This window comes from Oncorhynchus gorbuscha, linkage group LG04, assembly GCF_021184085.1.
Source record: "Oncorhynchus gorbuscha isolate QuinsamMale2020 ecotype Even-year linkage group LG04, OgorEven_v1.0, whole genome shotgun sequence".
NCBI lineage: Eukaryota > Metazoa > Chordata > Actinopteri > Salmoniformes > Salmonidae > Oncorhynchus > Oncorhynchus gorbuscha.
This window is the reverse complement of record NC_060176.1, coordinates 26,692,497-26,713,757: the sequence shown is the minus strand read 5'-3', so window position 1 is coordinate 26,713,757 and position 21,261 is coordinate 26,692,497. Positions and strand designations below refer to the sequence as shown.

Sequence of the window (21,261 nt, the reverse complement as noted above, 5' to 3'; positions counted from 1 at the left end):
TGTGCACAAAAACTACATGCAGAATTCTAGTGGCAGTCTCAGATCTGAATTAAGTTTTTGTTAATTTCTGTAAAAGGTCATATTGCTGAGTAATAACAAGCAGATCAGGAACACACGTTTATTTCCAATATTACATCAGTTTGCATGTAGAGAAAATGAGAAGAAATAACAATCAATCATCATCATCACCGCCTGTTTTGTCAATAACTTTCTTCATCCACCTTCTCATACGGAAAAGATGGGTGTAGAATCCATATTTCCCATCCCTGTCACATCCTTCTCCCCAGGACACAATGCCGATCTGATACCAACGGTTGTCATCTGGGTTCTGTGAATGAGGATATAAGTCATTCTCATGCGTATATCAAATATAAAGGGGAATATGCAAGACATCTAATGAGTGAAGTTCGTGTTTCTCTAGTTGTATACCTTCATGACAAAGGGCCCACCGCTGTCCCCTTCACAAGCATCACCCGTTTTCTGTTCCTCTGGTTTGAAGCCTGAAAAGTACATGGGCATTATGAGGAAGCGTCATACTAATTGAAACACGTGTGGTTCACCAAGTCACACTGCACCAATTCACTCTTGGTTAACATATTGGATGGACTTGAGCTACAGTATACAGCAATTCCCATTCTGAGATGAGAACTGCTACTCACCAGCACAGAACATGTTGTCAGTGATGCGGATAGAGGTAGAGGCTCTGCATATATCCTGTTCAACGATGGGTAGATGGATCTGCTGGAGAACTGTGGGTTGAGACTTGGGGGAGGAAGTCCATGTCTCATAAAGGTTCCCCCAGCCTGTCACACGGCCTTTATAGCCAGCAAACATCAATCTAGGAGAAATAGAAAAAAGGATGCTACCATTGCTAGTATGTGAAAAAGCTCAGAAATGTTATTTCATATTTAATCATTACACTATCTTACGTCTTAGCAACCCGCTTGGTTGGTAGACAGACAGGATGAACCTCATCGGTGAAAGTAACGGGCCTCCTCATGTGCAGCAGAGCGATGTCCCGGTTCAGGTTCTCCTTCCAGTTGTACTTGGGGTGGACAATTATCTCATCAATGGCCACAATCTTCTCTGTGCCCTTCTCAAACCTGGGATTAGGTTGAAATAGGGTATTACCCAAGAACGTTTTGGTATGGCTATATTATTGTTTCGTCACATCTTATGGCATGTCTTGGTTCACTGTTGCACTGTGCAAAAGTCGATGTGTATTGTTCGTTTAATACAGATAAAATGGGAAAATAGGAGATAATCACTCACTTAGCTCTGTTATGTTTGCCAAGACGGACCAGGATGTCATTGATGGTGAAGTTTTTGTTCCATGGTGGGTAGAGGATGCAGTGGGCTGCAGTGAGGATCCACTCATCACTGATTAGACTGGCCCCACATAGAAGCTCCTGGGGGCTTTTCTTGTACAACATCACCTGCCTGACATCAAAGCATCCATGAATAACAGGCACCGCCATTTTCTTCTGCCAAATTACATCTGTGTCTTTCTTTTAAGGCCGAGGCTCCGGATTTGACTTTTCCGGCCTTGTGCATTTCTCACTGTCAATTGGGAAATTATAATTATTCAGGTTTTACAGGTGAAACATCTATGCAGCATCTGCATACCAACCATCTGATCTCAATGAGTTCCATGGGGATATGCATTTAGGTCTTCTTGAGTTATAGGCTACCGTTTAAAGTAGCCTACAGTTTTGTTTTGAATGAATGTATTGTGAGTGAGTGTATTTTTAGAGCAGATTGTGTTAACAAACTGTAGCATAGCCTACCTGTGTTTAGTTTCAATCTAAGCATATATTTTGCCTAGTGGCGTACTTTAGAGTTTTGGCCACATGAGGAAAAAAAAGACACTTTCAGACACAATCATCGTAAAATCTCATAAGAAATTAGGTGGTGTTTTTTTGTCTTACAGTAACGTTTCTATGCTATTATATTTGGGTTAGTTATGTAGAATAGGCTCCTATCATTATGTGTTCTTGCAGACATTGATTCAGCATTGATCTAACGTTATTAAACGGGCCCCATTCGCCAGAGTATCCCTGTTCTCTATGAGTAGAACAGAGAATTAAACTCTTCCTGCCTCACACAGGAAGCGGCGCAGGTCCTAATCCAGGCACTTGTCATCTCCCGTCTGGATTACTGCAACTCGCTGTTGGCTGGGCTCCCTGCCTGTGCCATTAAACCCCTTCAACTCATCCAGAACGCCGCAGCCCGTCTGGTGTTCAACCTTCCCAAGTTCTCTCACGTCACCCCGCTCCTCCGTTCTCTCCACTGGCTTCCAGTTGAAGCTCGCATCCGCTACAAGACCATGGTGCTTGCCTACGGAGCTGTGAGGGGAACGGCACCTCAGTACCTCCAGGCTCTGATCAGGCCCTACACCCAAACAAGGGCACTGCGTTCATCCACCTCTGGCCTGCTCGCCTCCCTACCACTGAGGAAGTACAGCTCCCGCTCAGCCCAGTCAAAACTGTTCGCTGCCCTGGCCCCCCAATGGTGGAACAAACTCCCTCACGACGCCAGGACAGCGGAGTCAATCACCACCTTCCGGAGACACCTGAATCCCCACCTCTTTAAGGAATACCTAGGATAGGATAAGTAATCCCTCTCACCCCCCCCTTAAGATTTAGATGCACTATTGTAAAGTGACTGTTCCACTGGATGTCATAAGGTGAATGCACCAATTTGTAAGTCGCTCTGGATAAGAGCGTCTGCTAAATGACTTAAATGTAAATGTAATGTAATGTAAATGTAAGTAGAGAATCTCGCATGTGCAAAAGCTTCGGGCCTTTAGCTGTCTGGAAGAAAGGTGCAGAAAAGTCAGATCGGCAGCCACTCCATTCTTTTAATTGGGCAATGCATTGACAACCCCAAAACATATCCTCTAAATGATAGACAGAGATAACTTCCTTTCCCGCTCCCACTGTGTATATGGTCAAACATGATGACCATAATCCTAAGTAGTAGTCCTACGTAATGCAATAGAATAAATGTGGTGTTTTGAATATCTATTCATTTCATTACCATGGTGCACTGGCCACTTCTGCATCAATCCCTTTAACAATACGGCCTCCTTGGTAGGAGTCAATCAGTTCTTGCTCTCTACCGTCCTTCTTACTTATCTTCTCAAACATGGGTCGCTCCCCGCACACTGAAAATAAAACAGAGTTTAATTCAAAGTCATGAAAATAGACACTTTCCTCCTCGGTCTGCCGTACCTTACACTTTATGTCCAAAATTATACTACTTACCCATCTCTCCACTGCCAAAGCTCCGAGGGCTGAAGAAGGTTGTTCTGGGCCCAGAGAGTGTTGTCCTTTCCCTTCCCCCAGCCGCCTCCTCATAGTTATCTATTGGGTCATCTGAAAGAGAACAACAGTCCAGCACTCACAGTAAAGAGCATTTATGATACCTTTCAGATATTTTATTCAGAGTCCTAATATTTTAAGTGAATCGTTTACAACTGGAACCAGTGTTCAGCTCAGTGAAACAGCTCACCACACATTTCAAGGTCACAGTAGTCCACAGTGGTATTTCCATGCTGGTCCACAAAGCACCAGGGTCCCTCCATATCTCCGTCAGGGTTTCTACAGTGGTTCGCCACAAGTTTGACCTCTGGGAGGAAATCCTTTCCTTTGCTGAGTGCCAATACCTTTGGGGAGGCCCAAGGCAGACACTTTTGGCCATTTGTGGTAACTGAGAGATCCCCAGTATAATCCAAGCCATTGTTGGCCATGCAGTCCTTCTTGGTGTACGTGGCTTTCCCATCCACTGCAGTGGGTACTTTTGGGGGTACCCAAGGCTCCCCTGTAAGGGAACAATCACAATAGAGGACCGCTAAGACATATTGCAACATGCTCTGCACTTTGTTGTTGAGCAAGGACGCATAGAAACCACCGTATTGTCAGTGTAAAAGCACACTCAGCTAAGCAACAACATGCAGCCAAATTATGGTTATTTTATGCAGTAGGGAAATCATACCACATTTTGGAACGATACATTGCTCTCTCCTGACTGTGGGATCCCTGGTGAAGCACCAAGGTCCTTCAGGAGTTTTGTCTGGGTTCCTGCAATAGTTCTCATACAGGGTCTCATCCAGCAAAGTATTGAACTCCCTAAGAAGAGATGTTACCCCTCAGCAACGACACAGCAAGAATGGGACAACTTTGAAATGACATCCCTCAAGTTATGGGGTCAATAATACATACGTAATTCTGTGTGGGAAGTTACTGGACCAGTACTGGCATGTTTTTCCTGAGGAGGTAGTGAAGATGGTACCGTTGTAGTTCTCACCAATGCCCACTGAGCACCATCCTGTAAGATGCAGGCCCACATAATATTTGAGAAACAGGATGTCCTGCTCAAAGAAATTGATCTTTAACATTACACAATTTTCCTGGTAGATTCCTCACACTTTTTAGCTGGTTTCAACAGAAACATGAACATTTTGTCACGAAATCATTGACATATTTGAAATGCACAGTGTAATCAGGCCATAAGTATTACCATCGAGATGAATACACCCCCTCACTGTATTTATATTGTCCTTGGTTCTCAGCAGTGAAGTGCCTTTGCAAGCTGTGAAGAAGACAAGCAGAATTAGAAAACATGAGGAAATGACTTGCCTCTACTTACTTATCACTGCCAAAGTCGATATTAATGTTTGTTCTTTAAGTATAAAGAGCACAGCATGTGTGGGAAGAGCAAAACATGTGGGGTCACCAACACTGGGGCTAAAGCCTATTCCTCCACCAAGTCGACTCACATCTCAGTTGCACTTTGTTCTGGTTCAATATCATATATTTACATTGGTGTTGTGACTCATGACTGCACACATTTCATGGATAAGGTTTTGATAGAAAACACAAATACTTACCCAAATAGTTGCCCCAAAAGGCCTTCTATATTGAGAAAGATCAATTTAGACAGTTATTTGGGGAGAAATACTATCATCATACTTTATTTTGCAAATTAACATAGTGCTACCCAGGTAAACATAAAGCTCATGTTTTATGTACTAGTAAACCAAGGTGAATATGAATTTGCTTTCCATAATACTTCAATCTAACGAGCCAGACATTCTCACCGTCTTGTCAGGCTTTTCAAAGACTTCACGGGCTTCTTCATGGTCACAGATCTCCTCGATGCACTCCCGTTCCAAGTTCCCAGGTTTCAACTCCTCAAGGAAGGAATTTGCCCGTTTAGCACGGATAAAAACCTGTGAGGCCTCTTTGCTATTAAGAAATACTATAAACAGATATTTGATAACTCAACACATTGTTTAGTGATATTAAAACAGACAAATAGCCTAATTCACATCAAGGAGTAACAGTTTAAGGGGTATACATTTTCTAAATATCGATATTTTTGAAACATTCTTGCTTTTGTGCTCTCTGGGTTGGCAAATAAAAGCTGGTATCTTACCATTTTCACAAAGGGTGATCTGAAGAGTAGAAGAAAATAGTAGAGTGAAAATGAGAGTTGCGGGTATTTGACCCATTCTTATGGATAGTTAAGACAGAACTCCTTGCAAAACCTAGGACATCACCAAACCTTCTCAACCCCTCAAAATCCAGTACTCATTGAAACACCCCACTTTCTGTTACATTGAATCCACCTGGTTAATATTGAACCACTATACTAAGACTGACTCGGGGCTGCGCCTCCCATCTGGGCCATGTCACATACAATGTTGCATTCAGTATTTCCATTAAAGTTTAAACTACTACATATGACCATGGATAAGCTTTCCACACAATGTCAAGAATTGCTTTCTCAATTGTTTATTTTCTGTCAGGGCCTACTTATGGATTACTTTATATATATAAAGAAATTATATTCAGTAATTACAAGCAGAATACCAAATTATAAAGACTTAAAGGCAATGTCAAAAACAAATACACAATAAATCAACCTTTTAAAACACCCCTATCTGCTAATTTAGACTATCATAGTGTGTGCCGCTAAGCTGCATAGACAGGCATAGCAAACACACACTCCAAACGAGAATGTTTGCTGATTCAGTCTCGGACTGTCCCAACCATCGAAGAATTTGCACCCAAATATTGAATGACGCATTGGAGAAAGAGGTGAAAAGTCAAAAGTTGTGTTCAAAAACACATATAACTGTTGTAAAGCCACCACAGAGGTAACTTATTTTCTCTCTTTTAATTGGAGTCTTCAACAATAATGATAATATTGTTGATGGGCCCATATTTACAACAGTGTGTTAAAATACAGTAAAGCTATTTAAAAAGCCTTCATAAACAATCTCCAGAGATCAAATATATTTTGGTCAGATAAAAAATAAAACTATTGATGAGGATTTCTCTTTGTAACCATCAAGACATTTCCTAAAATACAGGGGCAGGTAGTTTTAGTAGTCCTTGAAAAGAACATTTGCTGCAGGTAGTGGCTAGATAAGGTCCACCACAAATGTGAGTCAATATTAGCTTATATCTTTAACTCGTTCACAGCTGTCTCCCTTCTCCAGTAATCTAAATGGAGTATCCTGATGGTGATATCATAACATATGTGATATTCATGACAAAGGTATTTTCCAAGTAAGTACTGCTTATGGTCTTCTTTTAGGTAAAGTACATCTAGAATGCAAAAATAGTTTTTATTTACATTCTTGATTTTATTTGAAGATTTAATTAAACAGCAACAGAAAGCAAAATGGTGTGAATTGCAGTTTTAAACTCCCGTTTCGATCTCTATTGTCTCTGCCAAAGAGCTCAGTCCATCCTCGCCATGTAGAATCACCAGGTTGCTGTGTGTTTTGTGCTCCCTTACCACAATGCACTTATCATTAGAGTCTGAGACAATTATCTCAATGATATTCTCATTTAGCTTGAATTGGCCCACATCCTGTTCCAAACCTTCCTCTATTACCACAGGAGATATGTCACTATCATGATATGAGTCACAGGTGCTGACAATAACCTCCCCTGAATTAGGCCAAGGCTAAGTCTTCAATGGCCTGAACATACACTACTGTCTGTCTCTCCATGTTCTCTTCAGGGACATCGACCCATGGCTTGACCTCTGTATTGCGAGGGGTCTTTCTAGGTCTGCCTCTAGCAGGTGCAGAGTGGCTAGACTCCAGAGCTGCTAGGGCGTTAGCTAGCTCCCCAGATGTCCCATCTTCTCTCTTTTGATGGGAGAACTGGTGGCGAACCAGGCTCTGCATTAGCGTGTAGCCAGCACCACATGTCGGACATTTGTAGGACTTCTCCTCAAGGTGGGACTTCATGTGGCAGCGTAGCTTGGTGGTCATGGTGTAGGCTTTCCCACACAGCTCACACTGTGTGAGGTCTCTCCCCTGTGTGTAAACGTTCATGGGCCCGCAAGGTGTGGGGGTCCCGCAAGGCTTTGCCACATATAGGGCAGAGGTAGACTTCCCCTGTGTGTGATATGAGGTGTCTGTGGAGTTCAGGCACCTGTGAGAAGTACTGATTGCAATGGTTGCACTTGTAAGGCTTTTCCCCTGTGTGGATGCGTAGATGCCCCAAAAGGTTCCCCCGCTGTCGGAATGTCTTATTGCAGTGGGGACAGGCATACGGCCGTTCTTCTGTGTGCAAGCACATATGATTCCTAAGGGAGCCTGAATTGGCCAGTTCGTTACCGCAGACAGGGCACTTGAGCTTAGAAGCATGGTAATTTTCTTCCTTAGCGCGGTGGGCCTCCCTATGAATACTGAACGCCAGCGGGCAAAAGCCTTCCCACATATATCGCCGACAAAAGGCCTCTCTCCTGTATGGAGAACTTCATGCTCCTTCAGGTCCCGTTTCAGGCCATAGCTCTTGTCACACTGCTGGCACTTGAATGGCCTCTCTCCCTTATGCATCAGAAGGTGGGCCCTGAAGTTCTCTTGGGAGCTGTAATTCCTACCACACTCTGTGCATAAAGTAAGGCTTTAGGTCCAAGTGGGTGAATTTGTGCTTCTTCAGGTGATATAGCTGAAAGAAACTCTTGTCACACTGGTCACATGTATACGTCCTTTCCCTGGTGTTAAAGAGGTCTGGAACCATCATAAGCTCCTCTGTGTCTTGCTTCCGCCCTTTCTCAAGATCCTTTGGGATTTCATCTGAGCTTATATTTTCTATCTTTTCTATCTGTTTCTTGGCAAGCTCGTCCATTTTCATCACCAACTCTGGACGTAATTTCCAATGTCACTTGACGATCCAGATACCCATTTTTGCACACTTGAAGACGCTTGTGGATGCAGCTGACTAATGAATGCACCTTCCTGGGTTTAGCAGCCAGTCTGCAACTGGCCCTGACAACCTGTGGCCCCCGCACCTCCTGGGCTTTTCTTACCACATTATCTGGTTCTTCACTACTCTTTGAAGGCTCGTCAGCAGGACTCACAAGTTTGTCCTCAGAGCATGGCACATTGGTTATTTCTGGAATGAAACGTTCTGTTTTTATTATTTTGCAAGAGTGAACGTCTCTATTCTGTTCCATTGTTTTCTCACCACTGGAATGAGAGTCTCTCACACATCTCTTGTTCATTTTGTAGATAAGAGGTTTGCTCCTTTTGATTCCAGTCTGGCTTTTCTCCTCCTCCACCACCATAGACTCTGTAAACCCCAGTGGAGAAGTTGACATGTCTGAATCTTCAGTGTGCTCCTCTGGCTCTGTAAGACATACAAATATATTCAACGTAACATTTCAGAAACAACTATCCAAATATAAAATGTAATCATTTCATAACATAAAATCCTTATTTGTACAACATTTATTAGTTAGTGTGTATTAAGAATGCTATTGAATGTGGGTGTCAGGCTACCTATAAGCTTGAGCTCTTGCTCTGTGGAGTTTACACCTGGTGATCCATCCTCTCTGGACTTGCGAGGTGTAACTTGTTTGCGAGGTTTGCCTGGTGTTGTTAGTGGCCCTCCTTGGCTTCCGTACGTGTTCCAGAGGATCAGCTAGGAAACTCTAAAGCAGAAGCTCTGTCCTTGGTTGATGTCTTTGCAGGCCCTTAGAAACAGACTTCCGTTCACCTCATGAACAGTAATATTATGTTCATCTTTCCCCCTTGCATTACAGGCAAATCTGCATAAAACAAAGAAAGCGGGTTTCTCCCTCCCAATTACCAAATTAATTATGACAGTAATGTTAATGTGTTTGATACAGCTGAGCACTACAAAAAATAACCATTTGTTTATTTATTTATTTTTTACCTAGAGACACCTACATAATCCAATAGCACCTGTCCCAAAGACTCCCCTTGATTATCATCTGATACACTTCTTCCATCAAGCTATGACGACAACAAATGTGTTACATTCAATACACTTGCAATGTTATAGAAACTTGAGCAAGTGTGTGCCTCCGCCATCACAAACACTCTGATACATACCTCTGTAAAGTCTTCACTTTGGTCAAAGGTGTTGCTTTGGTCCTCCACGCCCAGAAGCATCCCTTTCTGCAGAGCATTTCCTACACACCAGAGCCCCAACTGGCCATCATTTGCAAGAGAGGGGCCCACTGTCAGTCCACGAGGAACAGCATTCAGCACACTGTGTAGTGAGTCCTGGTTTAGGGATGGGCCCCTCATATCCAGATGGTCCATCCATCGGGTGGCAGGTAGCCTAGTAGTTAGAGCGTTGGGCCAGTAACTGAAAGATTGCTAGATTGAATCCCCAAGCTGACAAGGTAAAAATCTGTCGTTCTGCCCCCGAACAAGGCAGTTAACCCACTGTTCATAGGCCATCATTGTAAATAAGAATTTGTTCTTAAACTGACTTGCCTAGTTAAATAAAGGTTAAATACAAAATAAAATGAACCCTCTATAGCCACAAAATGTAGACTCACAAAAATGCAAATGTTTTGAATGTCGTGTACAATGTCAAGCTTACAATGACACAAAAATGCACGTTTTGGATATCATTTATAATGACTAGCTACATAGGACGTGGAAACGTATCTCCTTGACTTGTGTTTCAAGCTGTCATTGTCAGTATAATACAGTACTGTATAAGCAACTGCAGCCACATACACAACGTATATACCATAGGAATATAGCTAGCTGAGATTTATGGCCATCGTGTATCAATAATTGTGTGTGACATGCATACGTGATTGCTTGGAGCTGCCAACATGAGTACCCCGGTGGGTGGCAAGATTCGTCGTGACAATGTATGTAAGCCTGAGCATGCGCGGACAAGGCAACACATTTCAGCGCTAATGTAAGCCCCTGACAAAACAATTAGCTAATGTAATCGAGTTTGCTCACTAACAATAGTTGGCCTGCTTAACTGGAAATAGTACACGTCGACAAGGGACCGTGAGTAAGTTTGTCAATGACTTCGTGACACAGTCAGCAAATTATTATGAAGCACAAGCCAGCAATTAACTGGCGAGTTAGCAAGCTAACTAGCTATGGTTTCAGTAGATCGCTGGAAGAGGCTTGAGTATATGTCAGAAATCTAGTAACAGTAGTTATTTAACTTGGTAGTTAGCTATTAACGAACGTTATCAACGCGTTTTTATTCATTATTGGTGGCACTGATGATGCTGACAAACTCAAACTAACGTTACTGTATTTGCGTTATGCATGCAACATTGTTGTCTGACTAACCAGTCGACTACAATGTGGACATGATACTACGCCGGTTGGGATATCAAACATCTTTCAAATAGACGTTTGATTCGCGGCAATAACTCGAAAATATTATTTCAATTAACTCAGGATTTCCACAGGTTCTTGGCCAATTTGTAGCATTATTTTCTTTCATTTGAAAACTCCGGGAAAATCATCGTTCTCCAGCCAAGGACAGAATCCGGAAGTCCTCAAGTTCCTGTCTTCCTAAACATGCCGACAGGAAACGTGTCCTTTCTCGCACATCGTAAATGCTATATTTATCATAATTCGAATGGTTAGAAAGTCACATGATTACATGATATAGGCATGGGTCATTAGCTGCCGTGCTTTGCTGTTTTTGTTATTTCCCAACTAGCTAATTTACAACAGTTCATTTGTCAGCGGCAAGAGGAACTCGTGTATGTTATCTCATAGAGCAAGCACCGTAGTCCCGTTTATGGTTTTGTCACTGCCAGACTGAAATTGAATGTCGAGTTTATTTTTAAATACTTGGCCTAAATGTATTACCTCCTGAGCCACCTGTATTCATGGACTGCCATTATATTATGTTTTTTTCTACCAACAGACCTGCCATGGTATGCTGAGGTGGAGAGTCTGGGGACCTATACACTATGGCAGAGTCACTTGCCATCCAGGACCATTCAACAGAAGCAGAACTATGCACTAAGTAGTAATATGAATCAATTTGGCCTAGTGGGCAGCAGATCCGACCAGCTTGCTTACAGCTGCAGACAGGCTAGGGTCGGTCAGGCTTCCTGTGTAAATTAATACACCGCGGTGCCAGCGCGAGATATTTACATTTACATTTAAGTCATTTAGCAGACACTCTTATCCAGAGCGACTTACAAATTGGTGCATTCACCTTATGACATCCAGTGGAACAGTCACTTTACAATAGTGCATCTAAATATTAAAGGGGGGGTGAGAGGGATTACTTATCCTATCCTAGGTATTCCTTAAAGAGGTGGGGTTTCAGGTGTCTCCGGAAGGTGGTGATTGACTCCGCTGTCCTGGCGTCGTGAGGGAGTTTGTTCCACCATTGGGGGGCCAGAGCAGCGAACAGTTTTGACTGGGCTGAGCGGGAGCTGTACTTCCTCAGTGGTAGGGAGGCGAGCAGGCCAGAGGTGGCTGAACGCAGTGCCCTTGTTTGGGTGTAGGGCCTGATCAGAGCCTGTAGGTACTGAGGTGCCGTTCCCCTCACAGATATGGCTCTAGAAAAGTACCTCAGTCCAGGGATGACAAATGTGTTGTACTCCGAATTGTCCCATTATCCCAACTGTTAAACAGAGAAGATTGAACGAATGCTCCTAGATCAATCGTTCAATATTCTCTGTGTAACAGAGATAATGTGATAATGGGTCAATTCGGAGTACAACGCATTTCTCATCCCTGTATGAGGTATGTTTTGCTAGTGGTGTAAAGTACTTAAGTAAAATCACTTTAAAGTATTACTAATGTATTTTGGGGGGGGGTATCTGTACTTTACTTGACTATTTTTGACAACTTTTAACCTTTACTACATTCCTAAAGAAAATAATGTACTGTTTACTCCATATATTTCTCCTGAACACACAAAATTACTCGTTACATTTTGAATGGCTAGCAGGACAGGAAAAGTGTCAAATGTATCCACTTATCAAGAGAACATCCCGGGTCATCTCTATTACCTCTGATCTGGCGGACTCACTAAACACAAATGCTTCGTTTGTTAATTTTGTCTGAGTGTTGGAGTGTGCCCCTGGCTGTCCTTAAATAAATAAAAACAAGAACATTTTGCTGTCTGGTTTGCTTAATATAGGGAATTTGAAATTACTTTTAACAAGTATATTTGACCAAGTACATGTACTTTTGATACTTAAGTATATTTAAAATCAAATACTTTTACTCAAGTAGAATTTTAGTGGGTGACTTTTACTTGAGTCATTTTTTTTTAGGTATCTTTACATTTACTCAATTATGACAATTGTGTACTTTTTCCACCACTGCGTTTTGCGAGCCATATCTTGCGCCGGCTCCGCTGTTATTTGAATTAGCAGTTGTTCAATCTTCTCGGTATAACAGTTGGGATAATGGGACAATTCGGAGTACAACGTATTTCTCACCCCTGGATTGAGGTACGTTTTGCGAGCCATATCTCGCACCGGCTCTGATGTGTCTTAATCTACACAGAAAGCCTGTCTGACCCTAGTGCAGCTGTAAGCAAGCAGGTTGGATCGGCTGGATAGCCTAGTAGTGGCTATCTGTTCTATCCTCTACTAATCAATGACCTGCTGTTTTGATCAGTGGAGGCTGCTGAGGGAAGGACGGCTCATAATAATGGCTGGAATGGAGTAAAAGGAATTAAGCACATGAAAACCAGGTGCTTGATACCATTCCATTCTTGCCATTATTATGAGTCGGCCTCCACTGGTTTTCATATAACCGAGTCTGTTTTAATATCTGCTGCATTGATAGCCCATCTTTGCAGGTTAGTTGAATTAAAAGGATGCTAATCGGGTGCAGTTATACAAATAAAATAAAACGTTTGACACTCAGCGATTGTATTTTGATATGCTATATCTTATAGTGAAATAAAAGACATTGAGTCCTTTGAGACTGAAGGAGCCAACCAGAGATTGAAAGTCGACCACTTGCTTTTCACCATTGAGAGACATCAAAAATGTTACTTCTGGTGTGAGTATTAGCTATTTCTGTCCAGTGCCTTTACACACAGACTTGTACAAAGAGCCTTAGACTATGACTAAGAGCAGCAAAACTGTTTAACTGTTTCATTTGTTCTGATACTTTGATACATTTCCCAGTGCCACTAGGCCTATAATTTTTTTATGTGAATATTGTATTTTTATTGCTAATGAAATGTACTCTACAACTTCTATTGTTGCTGTGGTATTATTTTTTCATTCATGCATCATTGCTGTCATTTTAAAAATGTATTTTACCTTAAAATTATATTGCCTAAAATGTACCCTTGTCATGTCTTACAGTTTGTGAAGAGTGCAAAGAATATTTTATTGATGAATGCCCCACACATGGCCCTCCAGTTTTTGTGCCTGACACCCCTGTGCCAGTGGGCGTCCCAAACCGTGCCGCCCTTACTACCCCTAATGGCATTGAGGTCATTCAGGAAGGCAGCGAGGTGGACGTATGCTGCGTAGACAAAGACATTCCCAGGGGGGCACTATTCGGTCCTTACCAGGGTGAAGTGATGTCACATGACAAGTCCTCTGGTTTCTTCTCCGGGATGGTGAGTTGAATCCACAAACCTTACTATGTTCTGAAAATCACTTTTCACTAGTATATGGTATGCCTCATGAAATTGTCTTCCTAACTTCATGCACCATTTGTAACTTTAAGGCTCTCGCATCTATGTATTTATGTCAATGATGTTTATTCCTAGTTGGTGGACAAAAACAACTCATACAAATCCATTGATGTTAGCGACGAAACCAAAGCCAACTGGATGAGGTATGTCCGAAATTCTTCAGAGGACATTGAGCGAAACCTGACAGCCTTCCAGCATGGCGAGCACATCTACTTCCAGGTGTGCCGTGACCTGTCAGTGGGAGAGAGGCTGAGGGTATGGTACAGTGATGACTACATGGACCGATTACACCGCATGTCCCAGGACACCATCGGCAGCAACTTGGCCACAGGTAACACACCTACCAGCCTCATCCCTTTGCCAGCCCTCTAGTTAACTACCAAACTTATGTTATTGCTTTCCAGAGTGCTATATTGTGTGTACTTTTCTACCCATATCACTGATCTAAGATCTCCTAAATAGTTACTCTAAGAAATTCATTAGTATGAGTGACTTTGAAGGAAAGATGAAGATCATTTAAATACATTTTGACCACCAGGGGGAGCCATGTTGCAAAATACATGGAGAAGCTCAAACAATGAATGGCAATATCAAACCCGTTGTCACGTTTTGGAAATTAATACTTCATATATCAACATGTCGTTTTATGCACAAATATAGTTAAATGAAGAGGATGTTGTCATTTTATTATATAAGAATGTTTGTTTATATTGTTATAAGCAGTTTTAAGGTGCTTACCCGTCAGAGGCTGATCAAGTTGAACCTGGGGTTTTGAATGATCATCTTGTCTTCCTCCACAACAGTTGAAAAGGACTCACGAGTGTGGTCAAGCCCCTGGAATGTTACAGCCCGGGACCGGGAGGCCACCCAGACCCTCATCGAGCACTACGGGTCCCCAGAAATCCAGAGCCTACTGAACGACCGGACAACCAGAACCAAGCAGATCTTTGAGATCATTGCCAGTCGGATGGAGGCACAGGGCTTCCTGATCAGTGAGAACTCCTGGCAGGCTGGCAAGCGATGCTTCCAAAAGTGGCGCAACATGGAGCGCACGTACAAAGACTATGTGCTGGCGTCCAAGAGGACTGACGCTGGACGCAGGAAACAGCCCGAGTTCTATGACCAGTTCCATGCACTCATGGGCCAGAGGCTGAGCTCCAAGCTGGCTGCTGCTGACACCCCAGCCAGGGCGTTGGCCAAGCTGAAGCCTAAAGCTGTAGCACCAACTCCAAGCCTGCCCCTCTACGCTATTGTAGTCCCATCAGGCCACCCAGTCAACCTCGGTATACCCTCCACCTGCAGCCCAGAGGCTGAGATTGGAGTCCATGCAGGCACCACTGAGCCTGATCCGCTAGCCAGGACGTCCAGGAGCGAACGGGTCCCACATCCCAAGATACTCCAGTCAAATGCAGAGGAGGAGAGGGCAGAGAATCAACTCCAAAAGGGGAGGAGGAGGTCATGGCTTGGGGATGACAGAGGTACATTTGTTATAATGTTGAATCTTAGCAGTTGGCCTATAACTGAAAAGGACGCAGCCATTTTCAAAATCACTGACAGTATTTACATAATAAGTCTTTATTTTTGTCTTCCTATCCATGTCTCCAGCTGCTGAGAACGGTGGGTCCCTGCCTGTGTGGTCGGAGCGGAAAATGATTAGTCAGGACATTGAGGCAACGGAGGCTTTAGTAGAGCTGTACAGCTCTCCAGAGATCCAGGGACTAATCAGGGAGAACAAGACCCGAACCAAGAGGATCTTTGAGATCATAGCTAGCAGGCTAAAGGAGCAAGGCTTCCCCATCAGTGATGTGCCTGAGCAGGCAGGGGAGCGATGCTTCCAGAAATGGCGGAACCTATCGAGGGCGTACAAGGAGTACATCCTCCACCCAGAGAAGGCTGACATGGCAAAGCGGAAGCTTCCGGCCTACTTCAACAGGCTCCAGGACCTCATAGGCCACCGGCTCAGCCTTCAACTATCTGAAGACTCCCCCGAGCCTGATGGCAGCATGGGAGATGCTGAGGCAGATGCAGGGGTTGAGGACATAAGCCAGAATCTTTTACACATTGTGGAGGTGCCGGCGAGCCCCACTGATATTGTCAGTCCCCCCTCCACTTCTGCCTCCTTCTCCTCTTCACGTACAGGAAACCCCCTCCACGTTGGAGCCAGTGGGCGGAAGAGAAGGAGGATGGCAAACATATTGGATGTCTTTCAGGGTTACAGGGAGGAGGACAAACGATTGCAAGAGGAGAGGGAAAGGAGGGCAGAGGAGCGCTTTAATCAGCTGCGAAGCATTCTGCAGCAACAGCACACAGAGACTATGGCAGTGATGAGAGAACTGATCAATTCCATGAAGATGAAAAAACAATGAGATATACCGTGAATACAGTTGAAGTCCGAAGTTTACATACACCTTAGCCAAATACATTTAAACTCAGTTTTTCACAATTCCTGACATTTAATCCTAGTAAAAATTCCCTGTCTTAGGTCAGTTAGGATTTTAAGAATGTGAAATGTCAGAATAATATTAGAAAGAATGATTTATTTCAGCTTTTATTTCTTTCATCACATTCCCAGTGGGCCAGAAGTTTGCATACACTTAATTAGTATTTGGTGGCATTGCCTTTAAATTGTTTCAGGTTTCAGGTAGCCTTCCACAAGCTTCCCACAATAAGTTGGGTGAATTTTGGCCCATTCCTCCTGACAGAGCTGGTGTAACTGAGTCAGGTTTGTAGGCCTCCTTGCTCGCACACACTTTTTCAGTTCTGCCCACACATTTTCTATAGGATTGAGGTCAGAGCTTTGTGATGGCCACTCCAGTATCTTGACTTTGTTGTCCTTAAGCCATTCTGCCACAACTTTGGAAGTATGCTTGGGGTCATTGTCCATTTGGAAGACCCATTTGCGACCAAGCTTTAACTTCTTGACTGATGTCTTGAGATGTTGCTTCAATATATCCACATAATTGTCCTTCCTCATGATGTCATCTATTTTGTGAAGTGCTCAAGTCCCTCCTGCAGCAAAGCACCCACACAACATGATGCTGCCACCCCCATGCTTCACGGTTGGAATGGTGTTCTTCGGGCTTGCAAGCCTCCTCTTTTTCCTACAAACATAATGATGGACATTATGTTGAAACAGTTCAAATTTTTGTTTCAACAGACCAGAGGACATTTCTCCAAAAAAGTACGATATTTGTCCCCATGTGCAGTTGCAAACCGTAGTCTGGCTTTTTTATGGCGGTTTTGGAGCAGTTTCATCCTTGCTGAGCGGCCTTTCAGGTTATTTCAAAATAGGACTCGTTTTAATGTGGATATAGATACTTTTGTACCCGTTTCCTCCAGCATCTTCACAAGGTCTTTTGCTGTTATTCTGGGATTGATTTGCACTTTACTCACCAAAGTGTGTTCATCTCTAGGAGACAGAGCGTTTCTCCTTCCTGAGCGGTATGACGACTGCGGTGTCCCACGGTGTTTATACTTGCATACTATTGTTTGTACAGATGAACGTGGAACCTTCAGGCGTTTGGAAATTGCTCCCAAGGATGAACCAGACTTGTGGAGATCTACAATTTTTCTGAGATCTTGGCTGATTTCTTTTGATTTTCCCATGATGTCAAGCAAAGAGGCACTGAGTTTGAAGGTAGGCCTTGAAATACATCCACAGGTACACCTCCAATTGACTCAAATTATGTCAATTAGCCCATCAGAAGCTTCTAAAGCCATGACATCATTTTCTGGAATATTCCTAGCTGTTTAAAGGCATAGTCAACTTAGTGTATGTAAACTTCTGACCCACTGGAATTGTGATACAGTGAATTATAAGTGAAATAATCTGTCTGTAAACAATTGTTGGAAAATGTACTTGTGTCATGCACAAAGTAGATGTCCTAACTGACTTGCCAAAACTAGTATGTTAACAAGAAATTTGTGGAGTGGTTGAAAAACGAGTTTTAATGACCCCAAACTAAGTGTATGTAAACTTTTGTCTTTAACTGTGTATACACTACCGGTCAAAAGTTTTAGAACACCTACTCATTCATGTGTTTTTTCTTTATTTTCACTATTTTCTACATTGTAGAATAATAGGGAAGACATCAAAACTATGAAGGAACACATATGGAATCATGTAGTATCCAAAAAAGTGTTAACAAATCAAAATATATTTAACATTTGAGATTCTTCAAAGTAGCCACCCTTTGCCTTGATGACAGCTTTGCAAACTCTTGGCATTCTCTCAACCAGCTTCATGAGGTATTCACCTGCAATGCATTTCAATTTACAGGTGTGCCTTCTTAAAAGTTCATTTGTGGAATGTTGTTCCTTAATGCGTTTGAGCCAATCAGTTGTGTTGTGACAAGGTAGGGGTGGTATACAGAAGACAGCCCTATTTGGTAAAATATCAAGTCCATATTATGGCAAGAACATCCACCATTACTTTAAGACATGAAGGTCAGTCAATCTGGAAAATTTCAAGAACTTTGAAAGTTTCTTCAAGTGCAGTCGCAAAAACCATCAAGTGCTATGATGAAACTGGCTCTCATGAGGACCGCCACAGGAATTGAAGACCCAGCGTTACCTCTGCTGCAGAGGGTAAGTTCATTAGAGTTACCAGCCTCAGAAATTGCAGCCCAAATAAATGCTTCACAGATTTCAAGTAACAGACATATCTCAACATAAACTGTTCAGAGGAGACTGTGAATCAGGCTTTCATGGTCAAATTTCTGCAAAGAAACTACTACTAAAGGACACCAATAATAAGAAGAGACTTGCTTGTGCCAAGAAACACGAGCAATGGATATTAGACCGGTGGAAATGTGTCCTTTGGTCTGGAGTCCAAATTGGAACATTTTGGTTCCAACCACCATGTCTTTGTGAGACACATGGTGGGTGAACGGATGATCTCCGCATGTGTATTTCCCACTGTAAAGCATGGAGGAGGAGGTGTTATGGTGTGGTGCTTTGCTGGTGACACTGTCTGTGATTTATTTAGAATTCAAGGCACACTTAACCACCATGGCTGCCACAACATTCTGCACTTAGTTGGACTATCATTTGTTTTTCAATAGGACAATGACCCAACATACCTCCAGGTTGTGTAAGGGCTATTTGACCAAGAAGGAGAGTGATGGAATGCTGCATCAGATGACCTGGCCTCCACAATCCCACAATCTCAACCAAATTGAGATGTTTGGGATGAGTTGGATGGCAGAGTGAAGGAAAAGCAGCCAACAAGTGCTCAGCATATGGGGGAACTCATTCAAGACTGTTGGAAAAGCATTCCATGTGAAGCTGGTTGAGAGACTGCCAAGAGTGTGCAAAACTGTTAAGGCAAAGGGTGGCTATTTGTAGATTCTAAAATGTCAACCATATTTTTTATTTGTTTAACACTTTTTTGGTTACTACATGATTCCATATGTGTTATTTCGTAGTTGCGATGTCTTCACTATTATTCTACAATGTAGAAAATAGTTGTTTTTTAAAGCTCATGAATGATTAGGTGTATCCAAACTTTCGACTGGTACTGTGTGTGTGTGTGTGTGTGTGTGTGTGTGTGTGTGTGTGTGTGTGTGTGTGTGTGTGTGTGTGTGTGTGTGTGTGTGTGTGTGTGTGTGTGTGTGTGTGTGTGTGTGTGTGTGTGTGTGTGTGTGTGTGTGTGTGTGTGTGTGTGTGTGTGTGTGTGTATATATATATGTGTATATGTATATATATATATATATGTATGTATATATGTATATGTATATATATATATATTATTTGCATTTGCTATCTGCCCTCTTATTTGTATTATGTATTGTTAAAGTCTTATGTATTGTTGAAGACTATAGAAAGTCGCATAAATGTTTATATAATAAGGGTTGTGTCTTTGTCATCCACAGTTCACTTTTCTACATTTCACTTGGAAAATACTGTATCTCACTTCCCGCGAGTGCCATTCTTTTTTAATGCCAACTGATTATTTATAGGTGCTTTAAGTCTAACCCAGTCTGTATTGAGCTAGAACATTTGAAACTGTGGCTTATTAGTCAAAATAAACCTCTTGGTTCGAGCTAGACAATACTTGATTTTGGTCATTTTATTTATTCATTACACAATGATGTCACAACTGTTAAGGCTCATCACATTGTCCTACATCAGATTTGACTCTGACTAAGACAATGGCTGAAACAGAACTAGGCAGCAACAGGCACTTTTTTCCATTTTAAACTGAAAAGAGACGTATCAGACCCATGGGACAGGCTGATCTAGTCAGTACGTTTCACTTATTAATGAATCAGTGGGTTTATTTCTTGGTTCTCATTATTGCAATTATTCTTCCAGGTTCGTGTTGTCCTTGCCAGGCAATGGATTTAAAAAATGTCCCATCGTTTTTCTCTCTTTTCGTTTAGGGGCCATGATGGATATTGAGGTTGATGAACTGTGAACTGTAATATTTGGTTATGTTATATAACCGGCACATCGGAAACAAGCATTCATTATTCATTCTGGCCATGTCTGCAGCTGCAGGGAGATTGTAATGGATAGTTCACAGAAGACAACTGCCTGGAAATGCTGGATGATTTATTGTAGCTTTATATCCAACCACTGCATCTGCACCAGTTATTTTACATAACAATGTAGCTACATCATTAGTTGGAAGTGCTGTTGTTTAGGGCTATAAAGTGTATGCGCTTTGCACACCATCGCATGCATAATGGTTGCACTACTTACACAGTAGATTGCTCATATCTTAACAAATAGGCAGGAATATAATGGCCATGGCATCCTAAAGCAATCTGGCAAATGATCAATCAGTCTCATGAAGATATGTCTTTAAAAAATGACTAATATCTACAAATGATGACCTAAGGCCTAAGTACAATAAGCACACAAAATAAGACATTTGTTGAAATAATTTCATCCCCCAAAAAATATACATTTGTTTTCAAATGGAAACTGCAAACACATTTTTTTTTTCAGCAGAAAATACAAGCCTGTGATTGTGAGTCAAGGAGTAGGCTACGTACTGTGAATAGGATTTACGTAGGTGTATTGAGAGAGATTAATCCCTTGTTGCACTTGAAGAGTGACATGATTTACAACAACAACAAACAACTCAGCATACAGTATTACCAGTGTTCTTGTAAATACAACACGTGCATGTGAACTAGCTATAGTTATCATTTAATAGGTTGATTATATTCTGGTCTGTTACAGTAAATCTGAGTTTTTTTTGTGAAATTGCTTGGATGGGTGATATTAATGTGTAACTTCATCTCAGCATGATAACAGTAGTGCTCATTCAGCTATGAAAAGCTAGCTACTGTATAGCAGG

At 42.2% G+C, this 21,261-nt stretch overlaps 2 protein-coding genes and 1 pseudogene across 6 annotated transcripts; 1 reads left to right on the top strand and 2 right to left on the bottom strand.

Annotated features, from left to right (window-relative positions):
* Positions 1 to 104: 104 nt before the first annotated feature.
* Positions 105 to 5,658, bottom strand: LOC124033913 (prothrombin-like). The gene is made up of 14 exons (XM_046346330.1): positions 5,440 to 5,658; positions 5,102 to 5,262; positions 4,892 to 4,916; positions 4,522 to 4,593; positions 4,224 to 4,329; positions 3,997 to 4,130; positions 3,514 to 3,822; positions 3,267 to 3,377; positions 3,040 to 3,166; positions 1,273 to 1,440; positions 930 to 1,103; positions 660 to 838; positions 430 to 500; positions 105 to 328 (listed from the first exon to the last, which is right to left on the bottom strand). The coding sequence occupies exons 1-14, from the start codon at positions 5,513 to 5,515 to the stop codon at positions 173 to 175; spliced, it is 1,869 nt and encodes a 622-aa protein (XP_046202286.1). The 5' UTR covers positions 5,516 to 5,658; the 3' UTR covers positions 105 to 172.
* Positions 5,659 to 5,801: 143 nt separating this feature from the next.
* LOC124033914 lies at positions 5,802 to 10,840 on the bottom strand (annotated as a pseudogene).
* Positions 10,180 to 16,454, top strand: LOC124033912. Of its 5 annotated transcripts, none has more exons than XM_046346328.1 (7): positions 10,180 to 10,316; positions 11,196 to 11,297; positions 13,197 to 13,303; positions 13,615 to 13,874; positions 14,028 to 14,283; positions 14,756 to 15,430; positions 15,558 to 16,454. In XM_046346328.1, the coding sequence occupies exons 2-7, from the start codon at positions 11,242 to 11,244 to the stop codon at positions 16,316 to 16,318; spliced, it is 2,115 nt and encodes a 704-aa protein (XP_046202284.1). In that variant the 5' UTR covers positions 10,180 to 10,316; positions 11,196 to 11,241; the 3' UTR covers positions 16,319 to 16,454. The 5 variants fall into 5 exon arrangements, with proteins under 5 accessions (XP_046202284.1, XP_046202280.1, XP_046202285.1 ...); XM_046346324.1 differs by having other exon boundaries at positions 11,196 to 11,300; XM_046346329.1 differs by having other exon boundaries at positions 10,184 to 10,312.
* Positions 16,455 to 21,261: the final 4,807 nt, after the last annotated feature.

What these genes read in the sequence shown, in the direction of transcription:
- LOC124033912 (XM_046346324.1), top strand. Translation starts at nt 11,242, where the DNA reads ATGGCAGAGTCACTTGCCATCCAGGACCATTCAACAGAAGCAGAACTA. An exon ending in CGGCAGCAACTTGGCCACAG is followed by an intron (nt 14,284 to 14,755) that starts GTAACACACCTA and finishes CCTCCACAACAG; the next exon opens with TTGAAAAGGACTCACGAGTG. An exon ending in ATGGCTTGGGGATGACAGAG is followed by an intron (nt 15,431 to 15,557) that starts GTACATTTGTTA and finishes CCATGTCTCCAG; the next exon opens with CTGCTGAGAACGGTGGGTCC.
- LOC124033913 (XM_046346330.1), bottom strand. Translation starts at nt 5,515, where the DNA reads ATGGGTCAAATACCCGCAACTCTCATTTTCACTCTACTATTTTCTTCT. An exon ending in GATCACCCTTTGTGAAAATG is followed by an intron (nt 5,263 to 5,439) that starts GTAAGATACCAG and finishes ATCTGTTTATAG; the next exon opens with TATTTCTTAATAGCAAAGAG. An exon ending in AACTTCCCACACAGAATTAC is followed by an intron (nt 4,131 to 4,223) that starts GTATGTATTATT and finishes ATCTCTTCTTAG; the next exon opens with GGAGTTCAATACTTTGCTGG.